The 18,806-nt window shown below is 39.0% G+C and overlaps 4 protein-coding genes across 5 annotated transcripts; 1 reads left to right on the top strand and 3 right to left on the bottom strand.

Annotated features, from left to right (window-relative positions):
- Positions 1-252: 252 nt before the first annotated feature.
- Positions 253-4,193, bottom strand: LOC132193791 (transforming growth factor-beta receptor-associated protein 1-like). 2 transcript variants are annotated; one of them, XM_059614681.1, is made up of 17 exons: positions 4,021-4,193; positions 3,810-3,932; positions 3,597-3,743; positions 3,362-3,544; positions 3,070-3,306; positions 2,904-3,016; positions 2,770-2,844; positions 2,576-2,714; positions 2,329-2,523; positions 2,081-2,275; positions 1,764-2,029; positions 1,496-1,700; positions 1,227-1,436; positions 1,013-1,173; positions 799-961; positions 634-740; positions 253-578 (listed from the first exon to the last, which is right to left on the bottom strand). In XM_059614681.1, the coding sequence occupies exons 2-17, from the start codon at positions 3,891-3,893 to the stop codon at positions 413-415; spliced, it is 2,646 nt and encodes an 881-aa protein (XP_059470664.1). In that variant the 5' UTR covers positions 3,894-3,932; positions 4,021-4,193; the 3' UTR covers positions 253-412. The 2 variants fall into 2 exon arrangements, with proteins under 2 accessions (XP_059470664.1, XP_059470663.1); XM_059614680.1 differs by having other exon boundaries at positions 799-964.
- A 185-nt stretch (positions 4,194-4,378) lies between these two features.
- On the bottom strand, positions 4,379-9,568 carry LOC132193937 (exportin-T-like). Its single transcript, XM_059614912.1, has 17 exons — positions 9,426-9,568; positions 8,970-9,260; positions 8,726-8,911; positions 8,557-8,673; positions 8,236-8,505; positions 8,084-8,175; positions 7,603-7,747; positions 7,400-7,545; positions 7,144-7,345; positions 6,846-7,090; positions 6,608-6,791; positions 6,306-6,551; positions 6,069-6,254; positions 5,751-6,011; positions 5,475-5,687; positions 5,295-5,423; positions 4,379-5,199 (listed from the first exon to the last, which is right to left on the bottom strand). Exons 2-17 carry the CDS (start codon positions 9,246-9,248, stop codon positions 5,173-5,175), a joined length of 2,928 nt encoding a protein of 975 aa, XP_059470895.1. The 5' UTR covers positions 9,249-9,260; positions 9,426-9,568; the 3' UTR covers positions 4,379-5,172.
- Positions 9,569-9,860: 292 nt separating this feature from the next.
- Positions 9,861-14,959, top strand: LOC132193974 (membrane-associated protein Hem). The gene is made up of 21 exons (XM_059614977.1): positions 9,861-10,074; positions 10,133-10,237; positions 10,302-10,445; positions 10,497-10,639; positions 10,690-10,967; positions 11,018-11,228; positions 11,283-11,379; positions 11,430-11,592; positions 11,648-11,821; positions 11,870-12,074; positions 12,125-12,257; positions 12,310-12,566; positions 12,618-12,865; positions 12,922-13,024; positions 13,084-13,312; positions 13,365-13,458; positions 13,743-13,906; positions 13,963-13,983; positions 14,037-14,345; positions 14,396-14,485; positions 14,537-14,959. Exons 1-21 carry the CDS (start codon positions 9,970-9,972, stop codon positions 14,648-14,650), a joined length of 3,387 nt encoding a protein of 1,128 aa, XP_059470960.1. The 5' UTR covers positions 9,861-9,969; the 3' UTR covers positions 14,651-14,959.
- Positions 14,960-15,020: 61 nt separating this feature from the next.
- On the bottom strand, positions 15,021-18,654 carry LOC132193975 (ATP-binding cassette sub-family F member 2). Its single transcript, XM_059614978.1, has 12 exons — positions 18,485-18,654; positions 18,125-18,345; positions 17,858-18,064; positions 17,497-17,685; positions 17,047-17,314; positions 16,891-16,993; positions 16,550-16,839; positions 16,367-16,493; positions 16,000-16,191; positions 15,741-15,944; positions 15,454-15,563; positions 15,021-15,358 (listed from the first exon to the last, which is right to left on the bottom strand). The coding sequence occupies exons 2-12, from the start codon at positions 18,288-18,290 to the stop codon at positions 15,340-15,342; spliced, it is 1,875 nt and encodes a 624-aa protein (XP_059470961.1). The 5' UTR covers positions 18,291-18,345; positions 18,485-18,654; the 3' UTR covers positions 15,021-15,339.
- Positions 18,655-18,806: the final 152 nt, after the last annotated feature.

Genomic DNA, 18,806 nt, shown 5'->3' on the forward strand with positions numbered 1-18,806 from the left:
AGTTAGCCGAGGCTTTAAATTTTTTGAAGTATTTAGTATTTAATTATTTATGTCTGAAAAATAATTCAATCAGTATAAATTTTTTTATCATCATTATTTCACAATTCTTATTATTTTCAAAAACGTATTAAATGAATTAATTTTCAAATGTAAAATAAATAAAATAAAAATGTCTTTCCATAATTAACTGACATATTTTTAAATGTAGATCAGGTGAATTTGAGATTAATTTTTTAGGCATAAGCTCAGGCGTAAAATAATAATGAATTGAAATATATTTATTTCAAGAAATCCAATTCAACAAGATTTATATTATCTGATGTGACTTCTCTGTTTTTTATGGGTTTACAACATACGGCTTTTACATAATATGGGCGTAAAAACATAGGCTTAGCATTTTATATTGAATGATTCAGCTTGATGGAAATGAGCGATCGGGCTTATCAGGAGAGCGGAAAATCCTCCCCGTGACAGGGCACACATCATTTTGTTTGGCACAGGCGATGTGTGTGATCACATTGTTGGGGTATCGCGCAAACGAGCCATCCTGGAATGGTTTTTTGCACACAAAGCAATAACTAAAAAGATTTTCTTTTTAGATTGTTGATTCAAATTATTTTTATGATTTTATACTTATTATCTTGCAGGAATACAGTACTGTTGTGGAGCTCGTAAAGGACGTGCCTCCGTTGAATGTTCTCGCCTTTGGCCAAAGATGCCTCCACTTTTTTCATACGAAACTAAATGGGCATTTAAAAAATAAGTTTGGATCAATAAGTTTTTTCCCTTAATCTATACCTTGTGCATTGACGACCTCAGGGCACCACAAAGGAAAGAGTCGACAACAGGCACAGCAATCCCTTGAGGCAGGCGCTCCAGAACTTTGGCCACATTGAACATTTTTGCCTTCCGATTGATCAAATCCAGTGCTGGCTTGACTAATTCATTTTTATCATCTTGACTGCTAAATAATAAAATACAATAATTTTGACAAGTAGATTAATTTTTTTACTCAAATTGCTGGTCCAAGTAGCAGTTGAGCAAGCTGTGAAAGAGATCCTCACTGGACTTTTTGTCTTTTCCCACCGAGTTAGCCTCGCAGTACTCTTCAGCAGCCGTGTAATCTTTCAGTCTGTGCACCAAAATTGTCAGCGCTTTGTCGTGCTCACCGAGCTGAAGCACAAAATTAATGAACAGTCAGTAAATAAATGTTATATTAAAAATACCTTGCCATGCAGGGTTGCTGTTTCACGGTCCAACCCCATGCCCTTGATTTTAGCAAGCACTGTTTGCACCCGATACAGATTTGATTCTTGGAGGAATCGTTGGAATTTTTTTCGAATGCGCAGGATCTCGTCTTGGGAGGCTCCGTTTTTTTGCATCTTTGATAACGAATCCAAATAAATAACTGCCAGACGAGAGTGAAATTTTTCATCCTATAAAATAAAAATTGTATAGAAATATCTTGTAATGCCAAATTTGGAAGAAGTTATACTTGGTTTTTCTCCTCCAACACAATATACTCCAAATAATTGACTAGTGCTCTAGGATACTTCTGCAAGTACTCTGCAATTTTATCTACGTCTAGAGGAATGTGATTTTGGTCCGTGCTCCGGCAAGTGAATATTTTGGCTCCCGACTCTTCATCCTTGTCTAAAACAAAAGCTGCATGTCTCCAAACTAGATCCATATCTTTGGTACTGATTTTGACAGAGACAAGAAAATATTTAGTTGTTGCCGAATGATTAAATTTCAAAAATTACTTTGCTAGACACTCGGCAAAGAAATCCATGCCTTGAAAACTATCATCCTGAATTTCGCCAGATGCCAATCGAGCCCAGTACTCAAGAGCCAACTCATTATTTTTGGATTGTTTGTGCAGAAGGGCAACAGAGTTGAAGCAGCCTAGTTCCTCCAGCCACTGCAAACAGTCTTTGGTGTCACACTGGACATCTCCGGCCAAAATAAAAGCTGCAAGGCTGTCTTTGTTGGATTCGGCGTATAACTTGACAAGAGCTGTGTCTAGTTCCTGTACCAGAAATTGTGAATTTTTTATATTAACTCATAACAAATTAATTACAAATTGGTGTAAGACAACTGGAGCTGATGGATCTCTTAAATCTTCAAGTAGTTGTCGAAGGCAGACTTGTGCTTCTGAAATGGCATCCGAGTCTTTCTGGAATAGCTGGTCAACGTCTGCAATTTCATGAAGGGGTGGAATTGCTCTCACAAACGAAGATGATTGTGGAAGTAGATTTGGAAAGAGCGAAATAACCTAGAGGAGTTTTTTAAGAAAATTTTGTGCAAATTTGTTATTAATAAAATCACCTCTCTGACGTCAACGTTGCTTTCAATGAACATTTCTCTTGCTCTGTCAAAGTCCTTCAAAGAAAAATAAATGAAAGACGCTTGCTGCTTTATTCTTTGGCTCATTTTTTCAAATTGCTCCCTTGAATATCCTGTATAATTGGCGTTTTGGATCAGATCGAGAGCCTCATCAACTTTCTTGTCACAAAGGAGAGCCTAGAAAAGATCATAAATATTTTTTTTTAAATCAATTTTAAAAGAAAATTACCTGGACTTGCTTTTCCCAAGCGACTGGACAGAGTCGGTAAACTGATTTTGAGGTACAAACGTACAATCGACCATCAAAATTTCCTAATGCAACGCCTCCGCTGAAGGGCTCAGACTGCTTTTGCTGCTGGTCTAATATACTAAAATCAGGAGCAAAGATAATTAAATCAAATATTATTAAAAAAATTTAAATACCTGTGAACTACGATGAAATTTCCACACAGTGCTAAAATGTAAGGATGAAAATAAGCTGTTGCAATGACGCCAGAACTGAAAGTATTTGATAAATTAAAATGCATAGATTTAATCCATCTTTAAAAAGCCCTTACGATCCAGAGTCAAAATTTGTATGGACCATCCACTGGATTGGTGCTCGATTTGACAATCCTTCCGTTGTAACAAACATTCCAAGGCCTTCGGAAGCTGTCAGTAAAAATTCACCCTAAAATATTCGACATTAAAATATGCTTTTCTCATACGGCAAAAGTTAATAACCTGCTGTATTCTTCTTACGATGGGAAAGAAATTAGCTGGAGGAAAATCAAACAGTTCTTGGACAACCTTAGTTTTAAAGTTGAAGATCTTGTACTTGGTCATAAGAGCCACGCATATGAAGGATCCATCTATTCCCAAGTGCACAACAGGCTCCGAAGTGGCAACATCCGTGATTAGAGAGAACTTTGACTCATTTGCATTGTGAACCTCAATTTTCTTTTTAGTCGCCACGCAAATCTGTTTAAACCCAATTGAATTAATAAATAAAAAATAATTATTTTGTAATCATTACTTGAGTGGCAAAAGGATCATCAATGTCTGATGGATTTTCATTGACGCAAATTGTTGTGACTCCTTGCAGTTGCGATCCGACAGGCTCGAGGGACGACATTGACAGTAAGAAAATTGTGTTGTTGCTCATAATGAGCAGTCGTTCACTAGCTGAGGCTGCTTTGATGCTCTTGATAGGCTTTCTCTGAAAAAATTCATTACTTTAAATTTGAAAACGCCCTTTCTAGTGAATTTACGGTGCTTAAATAGCGCTCTCTGTTTTTTGTGGCAAAGCATTTTGTCTTCCCACCCGTTTCCAGACTTTCCTGTATGTTGTAAACCAGGATCAGACCATCGTAGGTTCCTAAGAAGAGCTCACTTCCACATGACTCTATGCTCTCAATCTGCAAAAAAAAACAAAAGAAGTTTCAACCAAAATATTTAGTTGTTATGGCACCTTTAAGTTATACCTGAATTTTAGTTTGAGGTCTCAGATCTGCGAGCAGCTGGGAAGTTTCCAAGACAGGAATGCAATCAAATGACTTGATGCTCATCGTAAAAGATATTTTCAATCGAAATAATAGTCAGTTTTCCTGTAAAAATTAAAGAAACGTTTTGCAAAAATTGCTTTCGTCTATGTATATATGCGGAGTAAGTAGATTTTTCCTGAAGATTCAGTACCTTAAATGGAGATTTCTACAGTATTTAACCATCTCAATTTCATAATGACCACATATCAATAAAATGTTACATAAAAATATAAAAATCAAGAAGAATTGTAGACCAAATCGACACAATTGACAGCTAGGTTCTTGCAAGTGTCAAAAAACACAAATGATCTGCATCTTGAGGGAACTGGGCATGGTCGATGTGGTGGGCGTATCTTTGAACCAATTGGATTCGAGGAAATTTTAGTATAGCCAATTAACTTAATACTTGTGTTTGGCGGGAAAAACAAAGATGTCCAAATTGTTTGATAAAAATTGGTTTAATTTTTTTATATATCTATGTACAATGTTACAATTCAGCGACAAAACTTGAAAAAATAATTTTTTGCCTTACATTTCATGTGAAGATTTGCTTGAAGTATAGCAGAATATTTTTATAAGAGGATAAGCTGCTGTGATAAAAATTCAATTTCTGTTGTATCATATTATATCGTAAAGACGAATTTTTATGATTTCGGATTACAAAATTCCGTACACATGATTTATGCAACTTCAAATGCACAGTACAATTGTTATTGAAAGTTTCTGTTAAATTCATTACAAACTCTAATAATTAATTACTTCTTTCAGGGATAATGACATAAATTGACCTCCATGAGTAACCAACACAAAATTATTACAAAACATTTTCCTTTTATATCAAAATAATTATATTTTGGAATGATAAGCCTGTAACTGATAAATACAAGTATTAACAGTGGCTGTTAACTACGTTAAAATTATATTGCATGCCAATCACAGACTTCATAAACCTGGGTTTTCAATGCTACGAGTAAATTCTCATTAAACGTTGGCTCCACATTAATATGCCACAAGCAAAATGTACAATACAAACAAAAAACTGTAGACAATCAGCTTGTTGCCCTTAGTGCAAAGGTAATATAAGCAACGTTCATTTTGCACAATCAAACAATTTTTACATTCATGTATGGCTGCCACTAAGGATTACTTTGTTTAGTTACAGTCAGTGCTGGGGGATTAGAGGCAATTGATTAATGGGTCCACTAGACAACACACAGATGAGTCACGAGGTGATGAGATGGTACAGGGGGTAGGTTGAAGGACCTGTTGTCGAGGCAGACCTCTGCAGGCCCTGCCTTTCTTGTCATGGTCTCAGCTGCATGAAGAATTGCTAGAAAATGGAAATATTAGCAACAGGAACAAATATAAAATAATGTATCTCATTGGATTATCAAAAAGTAATAAGAAATTGTAATTAAAACTCACTTTAATATAGTTCTTAAAAGTCTTCATATCAGCCTGGTAGAGTGCCTGTACAAATTCATTTGCCATCCCATCATGAATGTTATGCAGTGGGAAAATTCGGTCGCACAAGAATTTATCAAAGTTAGGGCACTGGAAATGATAAAATTAGCCAAGAAACTATTGAGCAGAATTTGAACCTACCCTGGCACTAACCACTGCTTTCAAACAGGAGGCGATTTCAGTCAAGACAGTCGAGTACTGCGCGTCTCGCAGGTCAAAAGTCGATTTCATGGGGGCCATGAAACAAGCGGGAACTATGTTTTCCAGCACATACTGATGGAAACCTGGCTTGTCTGCCCTCCTGCCCCACGATTCGACCAGTCTTTTCAATATTGTAAAGCAAGTTTTCTGGGCCTGTAAATAATACAATGTCAATCTGAAATTCTGAACTGAAGTAAAAGCTATGATTCCACTTACAACGGGATCCGTCAGCTCTACGGCGCCTTGGACCACAGTGCCAAGCAGCTGTTCCAACCCTTGCACCGGCACACAGTCCAGTACAATTATAATCTCGTTGCTCCCCACAATGGTTGAGATGAAGAGGAAGTAGTTTCGCTGCAGACTCTGTCTATCCCTGACTGATTCCTCGTCGTTTTCATCAACAGGCTGCTCCAGAACACGAACCATCGTATTTATTATGGGAATGAAAGAGGCGCTGAGGAAGGGAATCACATCCTTCTGAAAGAAATATATTTAATTTTATAAAACAGATAATATTACAAGCATGCAACTCACTTTAAATTTTGTGATCAACTGGATGAGAATGGGGAGGTATTCTTGAAAACTGTGAGCATTGCTTGCATTCAGAAGCATATTGGAAATTGTCGGCATTATGGGTAGAATGTCAACGTCCAAGCACACTATCATTCTGTGCAAATACTGCCGGAGAGCGCCCTGAAGTTTCTGCTGGTGCTCCGGCACCTTAAGAGTAAAAGTTAATATTCATTCGCCAAAGAGTGAGATTTGTCATACTTGGAGACAAAGAAGGAAAAAGGTTTCCAACGCTTCGAGGTACAATTTGTGGCATCCAATAATCTTCATGCTTAGCTGACTGCTGAATGCCTTGCTTGAGCGGCTGGTGAGGGCCATAGCATGGCACACGCAATCTGCCAAAGCTTCTTTCCGCACAGGATTTCCTTCCGAAAGCATTTCGTCCAGCAAGGGCCTAATCCTTTGCAATAAAGGATTGACCAGTTCTCGGAATAGAGCACTTTTAGACTAAAAGTATTGCATCCTTGTTAAATACATTTTTACAGGAAATGATTAAATTTTACGTCATTATCAAGTCGACTGGCCAGGATGAGCGTGCTGCAGGCTTCGTAAATGTAAAGCTGGTCTCCGTCAGAGAGGGCGAATTTAGTTTGCAACATTACAGATGCAGGTTGAGTAGGAGTGTTGAGCTCGAGTAGATCTTTCAATGCCAGAAGCAGATTCGGAGCAAAAGCTTGAATGTGAGGCCTGTGGGATTTTACTTTTAAATAAGAAATTCAGACTTAATGACAAATAATATACTTGACGCTCTTAAGGAATCGAGAAAAAAGATAAGCACATCGGCTCTGTACTTTGACGTTTTGGTTCCTAATGCCCCGATGATCAACAAAGGAGGCGAGGACATTTTCCAGGTGCATTGGCTCGACGAGGAAGAATTTTTCATACCGCACAATGGTTTCAAAGTACATGAGTTTCACTGCACTATGGTTGTGCGAGCTCAAATCGTTCAAAACCAACGCTCTCACCATGTTTCTCAGAGCATTTGGCTGTGTTGAGATATTAAAAAATTGAATATAATCAATAATTATTTTGAAATTACCTCTCCACCAGTGAAGTGATTCCCCCCGGAGTTGGGCAGCGCTTCACCTATGTAGTATACTATGGCAATGGCAACTTCAACATCTGCAAAGCTGATGAAACGCCATTGTGGAATTGTATTGATCACAAACTTTTCTGAGAAATTTAAGACGAACTCCTTGTTGAGGCCAACCAAGTTGTCCAAAATCACCTTCACTTGTTTCCTAAAAATCATCAATTTTAATTACAGCGTTTCAGTGAAAAATTTCCAAAAATACCTAAATTCAAAAAATTCTGCTTCGTCTTCACCCTCAGATTCAAAGTTGTACGACTCGTCGTATTTTAGCTTTTTAATCACTGTGCTAAGAAGACTGCACATAATCTGCTCCTGACTTTCAGTCCTAATTGTTCTACTCTTAACTGTCTGTTCAAGGAAAATTTGGTTCAAAGTTAAGTTCAAATCAATCATAAACCCACTTACATATATGTACAATTTACAAAACTCAATAATTGCAGCTGACACGTCATCATAGTCATTTGCCAGGAAACCAACAGTAACAGGCAGCATTCTTTCAACAAGTGCAAAGGCAGATAGTGCCTTAGATTCATCACCAGCCTTGAGGAACCTGATTGAAAATTGAATTAATCAACAAAATCTTCAGCCAAAATGTCAGCAAATTGCTTCACAGTGAACTATTCCAGGGAATATTGGCTAAAATTATTCCAAATATCAAGTGAAAAGCAGTTTTGGAAGTGGGTCAATTAGATTTGTGCGAGCTTTATTCCATCGGCAAATAATTTTGACTTCCCTACTTGTCCCTTGTCTTTTAATCAAACATTTAAATTTACGTCTCATATCCCGTCTGTCACTTGATGCTTGGAATAGTTAGTTATTTGGAATAATTTGCAGTTTTACAAGAAAAAATTTACTGCACTCCATTCTGCCCACCCAATTAACTTACTTGCTATGGCAATCGAGGAGCATCATTCCCATACCATTCACCAACTTGGAAATTTTTGTTGTAAATTCTGTTTCGTCATCAGTGTAATTAGGCTGCAAGTTAAAATTTAAAAAAGTAACTTTCCAACTCATTAAAATAAAATCTTTTATTACATTCTGCGGATTAAGGATGTTTGTTGCTTCCAGAATGTTGATGAGAGAGTCGACGAGTTTGATTTTCTGCGTTGGCTCCATACCCTTGTTGATGATGCTTAAGAGACCGTCAGCAGCATCTTCCCTCAGATCATTTTTGGACAGCTGCTGCACAAGAAGTGGGAAAAACTGGTCGTTGACCACCAAGTTGATATCAATCCATGATATATATGCCCCAATCACTTGAAGGCACCTGCCAGCCAGAGCTGGTTGACTATTTTGATACGTATCCTAAAATAAATTGATGAGAATTCATAATTTTAGAAAAAAAAGACGAATTACCAGAATGTGAAACCACGACTCAACCATTTTGGGCACAGAGGTCTCCCTCATGGTGTCCTTTATAAGAGTATTCCTCATTGCCTCCTGAGGTGTGTCAACAGCTTCTCGAGAGGTCACCTGATTAAAAAGGTTAATAAGACCATTCAATATAATGTTTTGGTTCTTTTACGTCAGTGTCAATTGTTTGCAAAACTCTCAGGTAGTTGTCTACAGCCTGTTCACCCATGGGCAGAGTTTGCACCAAGTCTGTGAAGAAAGTCGACCAGCGAGCGGGATAATCCTGGAGGAAAACTAGGCAGAAAATTTGAGCCATCTTATTCCTGATGTAATCCTTCTGGTTCAGGTTGCTGTTGCACTGTGGGCCAAATTGATATAATTTTCATGTTTTTGTGGCAATTATCTTGTTAACAAACCTGGAGTTGAATCCATTGCTGCAGAAACTGCTTGAGAATGTTTTGCTGTTCAACGCTTGCAGTGCCGTAGCGGTCCCTGATAAAGTGTTCAATGATTTGCAGACAAAGGTACTTGACCGTCTCATCCAGGGTCAGGTCTGTGAGCAACAACTCGATGCATTGTTTCCATGCTCCTTCAGAAGTGCGCAGCTGCTCAAAGTAGATGAGCGCTTCCCTCTGGCCTTCGGACGACGTCGAATTGACCAGCTGCGCCAGATTCTGCAGCATCACCCGATCCATTTTTCCTGGATTCTGTCAGAAAATGTTGTTAGTTAAAATTCATTCAAATGTCAAGAGCTTGGTGAGTAATTTTATAATTTAAAACCACAAGGCTAATGCGCAGTCACATGGCTCACCGTCCGGTTGCGAAGTATGTAAGCAAGGTTAGTAAGGTCAATTTCGGGTTTATAGGCGTACCTTTTGAATTTCTTGGATGACTTAATATTTTTGAAAACTGTCTAAGCCATGACGGTGCAAGAGAACGTTTTTCTTTGTCAAAACATAAATATTTCAAATCCACGTTGCCTCTAGAGCATTTCGTCAGCCATCATTGTTGTTTAACGAGTAAAAAGCTGCCAACGTAACAGCACTAAAAGGTTTTTATTTTTAAAATCGATTACTAAATTATATGCTTAAATGTTAATGATTTCAAATTTTTTTCAATTTTCTATACTATATTTCATTAAATAATTAAATGTTAGGGAGAAGTCTTTTATTCTTAATGCTTAATCAATAAAGAATCTGAGAAGTTGCTTTTTATTTGCTTGGTAGCTAAGAAATCATTTTCTCCTTCACCGTGGGTGGGGTCAAGAGCAAAACGAGAGGAGGGGAGGTGAAACCGAAAGGAAAAGAAACAAAACATGGCCGGCATTTGTTACGATCGGAAGTGAATGATTAGGAAAACCAAGTTGTCAATTGATATTTTCGGCTAGGGGCGAGGTTAGACCATTTCAGATTTTCTATGGCGCGTCCTCCAGTTCCTAGCCAACAAAAGTTGGCCGAAAAGCTATGCATTATCAACGACCGAGGGCAGGGAATGCTCACCCGCATCTACAACATCAAGAAGGTGGGTGTGTTTACCGTCGGCAAACTGCAAAAACGGCTCAATTTTTCTCAAATTTCAGGCCTGCGGCGATGCAAAATCGAAACCTGCTTTTCTGTCCGACAAGCAACTCGAGTCTTCGATTAAACATATCGTCAGGCGATTCCCGAACATTGACATCAAAGGGGTAAGATGCAACCCCACACTCAAAGGATTAAATATTCAAAAATTTATTGTACTGTGATTTCCAGCTCCAGGGCATTCACGGAATTAAAAATGACATAATCAAGTCCTTGTCTCTATATTACTACACTTTTGTCGACCTGCTGGACTTCAAGGACAATGTCTGCGATTTGCTCACGACCATTGACATCTGTCAAGTCCATCTCGACATTGTGAGTCACCCTATTATCAAATCAGTTTAAAATGTAACGCGACTTTTCCAGACCCTCAACCCTGATCTGACCAAGGCGTACCTAGACATTGTCGTCACATACGTATCCTTGATGATTTTGCTTTCTCGAGTCGAAGATCGAAAGGCTGTTCTTGGTCTTTTCAATGCAGCTCACGAAATGGTCCACTCGGCCAGGTACAAAAACATCAACTCACTTGCTTAATAAACTTTCACTCTGTACTTAGCGACCGAGACTTTCCACGTTTGGGTCAAATGATTATGGACTACGATCCTCCCCTGAGGAAACTGTCGGAAGAGTTCATTCCTCATTCCAAAACGCTGGCCACTGCTCTTGGCTCGCTGTGGACTCCTTTCGTAAGCAGGAACTTGTCTGCAGAAAAATGGAGGGCTGACCAGAAACTCAGTCTCGTCAGCAACCCTGGCCAGCTTCTGAAACCGACTCAGACTGAGACGATGTCATGCGAGTATTTGTCTCTGGAAGTCATGGAGCGCTGGATTATTTGTAACATTAAAACTAAATTTATTTACAGTAATTTAACCATCTTTATTTAGATGGATACTCTTTGTGCCACCAAGCTTTGAATCAAGAGCAGCCGAGCAAAATGTGGATTGGTGCTCTTGAATCGGGATGGGTCATTTCTCTCTTCAGAGACGAAGTTCTGCACATTCACTCTTATGTGCAAAGCTTCTTTGATGGTATCAAGGGATACGGCAAGAGAATATCAGAGATCAAGGAATGCTACACTCAAACAGTGCAGAAAGCGTAAGCTAACAATAATTTCTGTTGCAATGGGAGAATAATAGAATTTGAATTCAGTGCTCTGCGCCATCGAGAGCGTCGCAAGTTTTTACGCACAGCCTTGAAAGAACTGGCCCTCATTCTGACAGACCAACCAGGACTTTTGGGCCCAAAGGTAATGAGAAGTTAGCATTAGTCTTTCATCTTTAAATGTGAATTTTTCAGTCTCTTCTTGTATTCATGGGTCTGTGCTGCTCCCGCGATGAGGTAATGTGGCTGCTGCGACACAACGACAACCCGCCTCAACACAAAGCCAAAGGAAAATCAGCAGAGGACTTGGTTGACCGACAATTGCCGGAGCTGCTTTTCCACATGGAAGAGCTCAGAGGTTGAATATCACTTTCATTCTTAATCCTCTTAATTTATTTAAAATTAAAATTTAGTGCTGGTCCGCAAGTACAACCAGGTGATGCAGCGTTACTATGTCCAGTATTTGTCAGGTTACGATGCCGTAGCCCTGAATCAAATGATCAGCATGCTGGTCACCATGTCGGAGGATGAGAGTGTCATCCTTGCCTCTATCCAGAGCTCAATTGCGCAGTTATCTGTGAAACAAGGTTTGTTTAAAATTTAATTTCCAATTTTGCTTAATTTGGTGAAAATAGTGGAGGAAGGAGAATTGTTCGACTTCCGAGCGCTCAGAATGGATTGGATGCGTCTTCAGGCTTACACATCTGTTGCAAAATCCCCACTTGTGCTTGCCGAGCACAGAGAACTGGCCATATCTTTGGATACAATTTCATTCCACACAAAGATGGTCGACTATCTAGATGAAATGATGGTAGAAACGTCTGACCTATCCATATTTTGGTACTTTTGAATAATTTGGTATAATTTAATAATTAAAAAAAAATTTCCAGCTTCTACAGCAAAATATTTGAAGACCAATTCCACATGTGTTTGGAATTCCCGGCTCAAAATCGATTTATAGTGGCTTTTCCTCTCATCTGTGGCCACTTCCAGAGCTGCACTCACGAGCTGTGTCCTGAAGAGGTGAAATTAAAAGGATAATTCAGTAATGGCTTATTTAATTCAAAACTAACAGAGACACCATCTGAGGGAGAGAAGTCTGTCGGTTGTCAACATGTTTTTGGACGAGATGGCCAAAGAGGCAAAGAACATAATCACAACCATTTGTGACGAGCAGTGCACAATGAGCGACAAGTTGCTGCCAAAGCATTGCGCTCTTATAATTGCTCAGGCTGCGAACCGCAAGAAAAAAGACAAGAACAAGAAAGCACTTCCAGAAATTTACAAACCAGGCAACGAAAGCTTCCGTAAAAATCGCGAAGACCTGACCACGTACGACTTTAAAAAAATTTATTGTTTTAAGTCACTAAGATTTGATTTTAGGATGGACAAACTGCACATGGCCCTGACTGAATTGTGCTTTGCAATAAACTACTGCTCTACGATCCATGTCTGGGAGTATTCGTTTGCTCCACGAGAGTATTTGCACCAACATTTGGAAAATAGGTTTGCCCGTGCCCTTGTCGGAATGGTCATGTACAATCCAGACACAAGTGAAATCGCCAAGCCCTCCGAGCTCCTAGTCAGTGTCAGGGCATACATGAATGTGCTCCAAACTGTTGAGAACTATGGTAAGATATGAACTGTTGTTTAAGTGGTGTTTTATTATTTCAACTGTTTACTGTAGTTCACATCGACATCACAAGGGTATTCAACAACTGCCTCCTGCAACAAACTCAGCAGGTTGACAGTCATGGAGAAAAGACCATCGCTGCTTTGTACACTCAGTGGTAATTTAGCATTCATTTAAAAGTTTTTGTTCTTTGTACTTACCAAAATATATTCTAAGGTATTCGGAAGTGCTGTTGAGAAGAGTAAGCGCTGGCAATATATGCTTCTCAAACAACCAAAGATCCTTTGTGAGTTTGACCGCAGAAGGAACAATTCCATTCAACGCTGAAGAATTTTCCGATATCAACGAACTGCGAGCTTTAGCAGAATTGGTTGGTCCGTATGGAATGAAGCACCTCAACGAAACTCTCATGTGGCACATTGCCAGTCAGGTTCATGAACTGAAGGTAAAGATTTGCATTGTTTCGATTTGTTAGAGTTTAATTATTTTTGCTTCAGAAACTGGTTGCTGCAAACAAAGAGGTGCTCATTGCACTGAGGACCAACTTTGACAAACCTGAAATCATGAAGGAGCAGTTCAAACGACTGCAAAGTAAGTGGTGCTTAAATTTTTTTAGCCAAAGCATGCTGGATAACCTCTTGGTGTGTTTATTTTGCATTCAGGATCCAAAAGCCACCGTAAGACTATGATTTTTTAAACGAACCATATTTTACATTTAAAAGCATGCACGGCTGAATCTATATAGAAAATAATATAGATTTGGTGTTGTCCTTTGCATGATTTCTTTTCTTAGACTCTTATTTTAAATGTGAGTGTCTTCAAATATATTTAACCTTCTTTTATAAAAATACCAACTCACTTTTTGTAAATGGTAGATGTGGACAACGTTTTGACAAGAATGACCATCGTTGGAGTTATTCTGAGCTTCAGACGACTAGCCCAGTCGGCACTTGTTGACGTTCTCGAGGAAAGAATTCCTTTCCTGCTGAGCTCTGTTTTGGACTTCAAGCACAATCTATCGCAAAGTGACCCTCCAATGGTATATATATTGCAATAGTTTCAAGAAATATATCTGAATTATTTAATTTTTTCCAGATTGAGCCTGTTAAGCACCAGGTATGAACGAAATTTGAGAATGAACTTTGTGTGAGTCTAATAATTTCATTTAGATTGTTAATGAGATGGCAACTGCTGCTGGTCTTCTGTGCAAAGTTGATCCAACTTTGGTCAATACCTTACGAAACCAGAAAGGTGAGCCTGACGAAGATGAGCAACTACTTGCTTGCTTACTGATGGTCTTCGTCGCCGTCTCCATACCAAAACTGTCGAGAAGTGAAAACTCCTTCTACCGTGCTTCCTACGAGGGCCATGCTAACAACATCCACTGCATAGCAACTGCAGTGAATAACGTGTTTGGCGCATTATTCACAATTTGCGGCCAAGGCGACATTGAGGATCGCATGAAGGAGTTTTTGGCTGTAAGGATTAGATTTTCATTTGAAAAATCAAATTTAATTCTTTTTATTAGCTCGCTTCGTCAAGTTTGTTGAGGCTCGGCCAAGAAGCTGACAGAGAATTGACAAAGAACAGAGAATCTGTGTATTTGCTTCTTGATTTGGTAAGATATAAGTTGGAAACCAAAGTTAATTTTAATCATAATGTATCTTAGATTGTCCAAGAGTCTCCCTTCCTTACGATGGATTTGCTGGAGTCGTGCTTCCCATATGCACTCATTAGAAATGCTTATCACGCCGTTTACAAGGCAGAATATTCTCAGGCATAAATAGCTGGCCATTGAAATCATCGATATGTATCATATTTATAATAATGAAGTCAAAAAGTTCAGTTAGAGAAAGTGCATTTTTATATTGTTAAGTTATATTATTTTAATTAAATTATTTCAATGAGCTTAATTGAGTTTTGGAGATATGATAAATAATAATAATATCAGGTGGTGCTTCTTGAAAATTAATTTCGTGCACAGTTCGGCTCAATGCCTCTGCATTTCTTTGTTCTTTGAGAGAATGTGAATTCCACTGTAAAAATGTCATTTCATATGGATTTTGAATAAAATAGTTAATTAATAGTAAGAGTTTAAGTTTATTATTTTTTTTTTTCAAATAAGGATAATTGTTCAAATTACATAACATAAGTTCAATGCGCAAAATCATGATTGCTCTTTATTAAATATAACCGACATTACAATTACCATTAACATTAATGATCACAATGACTCTTTCCTTATTATTTTAATGATCAAACAGGTTGGAAAAATTAGTAAAGACGATCAAGCAGGTTAAGGTGATCAAAGGAAACTAAACTGAATTAACTAGAGCTGGTAAAATGGGTGCGCTGGCCGTTTTCCGCTTCGGGGTTTTGTGATTATCCTATACTTAAGTCTTGCAATCAAATAAATAAATTACTGAGTGTCAAGCAAAGATATTAATTATTTGTCGGTGACGATCGAGTGAATCAGCTCCGCTTCTGAGACCTGATAGGAGAACAAAAAAACACAAACGTTAGTCAGGCAAGACGGTTAAGGTCTATTAATTATTTAGTGGTATAACGTGCAGGAAGAACACTCACTTCACTTCAGCTTTCATGATTTTCTCCTTCAGATGGCTCTTGTAAGTGAGAATGTCGCCCTGCCACTTAGTGACCGTACCGTTTTCGCAAATCCAAATTTCCTCAGCCACCTAAATTGAAAAACATTTTGTTAGAACCACAAAAATCAAACCAAAATCATACACTAAAGCACGAAATAAGGTTCTCAGTTAAATACAGCCATTAATTTAATCAATCAAAATCAGACGGTAATTTTTTTCATCACAGTTTGTTCCACACTAGAATGCAAATAGAAATTGAAATATTACCTGATTAATGAGCCTGAAGTCGTGGCTGACCAGCACCATGCCTCCCTCAAACTCACTGATCGCATCGGCAAGGGCGTCAATTGTTTCCATGTCCAAGTGGTTGGTCGGCTCGTCAAGTAGGAGCAAATGAGGTGCCTGCCAGGCCAAATAGGCAAACACAACTCGGCATCTCTGACCATCGCTCAGTTGACGGATAGGGCAAACCTTTATAAAAATAAATAAGAACCTCCTTTTTGAAAGAAATGATTTGGCAAATTACCTGCTGCCTTCCAGTCAAGCCATAGCGACCAATGATTTTACGCATTTCTTCTTTCTCCTTGATGTCGGGGAAGGATTTCAACATGTACTCGAGAGGAGAGATGTCCAGGTCGAGCAACTCGTGCAAGTGCTGGTGGTATCGTGCGATCCGCAAATGGGAATTCTTGCGAATCATGCCTTCCGTTGGAATCAACTAAAATGAGAAAAGCTGTCAGTTCTCCAAATAAAAAGACGGAGTTCTTCTAAACAATACATAAAAATCAGTAAAAACAAAAATCACCAAGAAAAATCTGTCAAGAGGTGTCAGTGCATATGAGCAATCATCATTACAAAATAATTAGGCTTCAGTAATTTAAAATTCATCTTACTTCTCCATAGAGCAGCTTCAGCAAAGTACTTTTTCCAGCTCCGTTGGGCCCGACCAATGCAAGACGAGTATCCAGATCAATACCAAACTCCAGATTCTTGTAGATGTGCGGTGTGCCATCTGAATACCTAAATTAGCAAAAATATTATTATGACAAGTTGGTAAAAATGAGTCAATTTCTCACTTGAAGCTGACGTTCTGCACCATGATAACAGGAGGTGGGATAGTGCCACAAGACGGGAAATAGAATGACACGTTTTTGTCATTGGTTACTTTTTCAGTCAGTCCCTGTGCGACCATTTTCGCAAGGGTTTTCTCCTTGCTTTGAGCCTGACGAGCGAGTTTAGCACTTCCGTGACCAAAGCGGGCAATGTAGTTCTTCATGTGGGCAATCTGGTCCTGCTCCCAGTTGTATTGCTTCATCTGGTTCTCCAGCAACTCCATACGAGTTCTCATGAATGCGTCATAATTACCCTGAAATTTTGAAATAATTTACAAGAAAATAAGAACCACACAAATATTTACCGTGTAATATTTGAGCCTCTTCTTGTTCATGTGGATGATGTTGGTACAGACACCATTCAAGAAATCTTGAGAGTGAGAAATAATCACCAAAATGCGTTTGTAACTGTAGGGAAAATAATTAAACTAATTTGATAAAACTTTTTAAGAAATGTTTACGTTTTCAGTTCTTCCTCCAGCCACACACAAGCATCAAGATCCAAGTGGTTGGTCGGTTCGTCCAAAAGAAGCAAGTGCGGTTTTACGTACAAGGCTCTGGCCAGGGCGATTCTCATCCTCCAACCACCGGAAAAGTCTTTGCATTTCTTGATCTGCATATCTTTTGTAAAACCAAGACCGTGCAGAATGTTGGCTGCACGAGCCTCGGCCGTGTCTGCGCTCATGTCGTCCAAACGTTCATAAATATCCATTAGCTGCTCTTGTGCCTCTAAAAAACCAAAACCAATCAATTATAAATCATATTAAAATAATTGAAAAAAAAAATATTCATTCAACTCTCATGAAAAAACAGCCATTGGTAAGATCAAATGTTTCAGACGGTAATTTTTTTAATCATTGAAATTGAAATTTAGATCAATTTAAAATTTACAAGGAAAATTAGTGACAAACCTTCATCCTCGCAAGCAATAAGCTCCTCGGCAAGCTTTTCAAGTCGCACCCGCTCCTCGTCCACCTCCATGACACACTGAAGGGCACTTTTCTCGGAGGCAGGCATTTCACGGGTCAAGTGAAAAATATCAATGTGTTCCGGAATGGGCACTTCACGTTTACCCAATACTGAGAGCAAAGTACTCTTTCCTGAAACAAAAGATACATCAATTAACATGACACAATTTATAAAAACCAATTTAGTGGCCAGAAATAATCTCATAGTAATACAGCCATTGTTAAGATCATACAAATTCAGACGGTAATTTTTTAAATCATTGAAATTTAATTAAAAAGAAAATTTATATTTTAATTCAAGTACCACATCCGTTTGCACCCAGGAGGCCGTATCTTCGGCCGCAGTTGAGCTCGAGCATTGTGTCCTGCAGCATTTCACAGCCGTGGAAAGTGATGGAAAAGTTACTGATCTTGACATCCCTACTCCTGGGATGCACCGCCAGGGAACCGGTGCAAGCACGTGCCTCAGCATTCAGTCTCGCATCGGCTTCAAGCTTAGCGCAAAGTGCCTCTGAAAATTCCACGAAAATAAACGATTAGATTGATTTAAAAAGTAAAAAATTCTTCGCACCTTCAGCACTGAGTTCAACGGGACTGTCTTTGCCGTCACCGTTGGTCTCGGACGTGCCGTTTTGGGTTGGTTTCTTGACGCCTGCTCCACTTCCGCCGCCGTTCTGGCGAGCCTTCAAGGCTTCCTTTTTCTTCTGGTCCCTCTTCTTCTTGGCGTCACTCGGCATTTTGCTGGCTAGGCTTTGTAGCGGATTTCAAGAGATCAAGGCCGCGTTTCAGAGTCTACGGAAAAATGGTCGATCAGTCGTGGCGTTGCAATTTATAGCGGGTCCGTCGATCAAGCGTGCGTGACCTCGTGTGGAGGAAAAACGCGGTCAGCCAACACGTCAGACATTTTTGAATTTCCAAGCAGAATTCTTACCTCTAGGAACTGGAAATTCGGAATATTCGATACGCAATCGATTAGCAATTAAGATTTGGGTTGCTCGGTGGCGTTGAATAAATCTGACGTCGGAAAATTTGGAAAATTGTCAGATCTATCGTCAGACTGCTGCAACGCGGCCCATTTATGGATCTCGAAAGGACCACATGATTTGTCCGCTAGAGCGCCAACTACGGTGTGCTAGGAGCTTTTTCAAGTTTTTGCGAATTCAGATCGTATCTCTTACGAAAGCTTCAAATATACGCCATATTTTTAAATGAAAACCATCATCAATTCAAATTTCGCGCTTTAAAAAATGGAT

This window comes from Neocloeon triangulifer, unplaced genomic scaffold (genome assembly GCF_031216515.1).
Source record: "Neocloeon triangulifer isolate White Clay Creek 2 clone unplaced genomic scaffold, ASM3121651v1 ptg000005l, whole genome shotgun sequence".
Taxonomy (NCBI): domain Eukaryota; kingdom Metazoa; phylum Arthropoda; class Insecta; order Ephemeroptera; family Baetidae; genus Neocloeon; species Neocloeon triangulifer.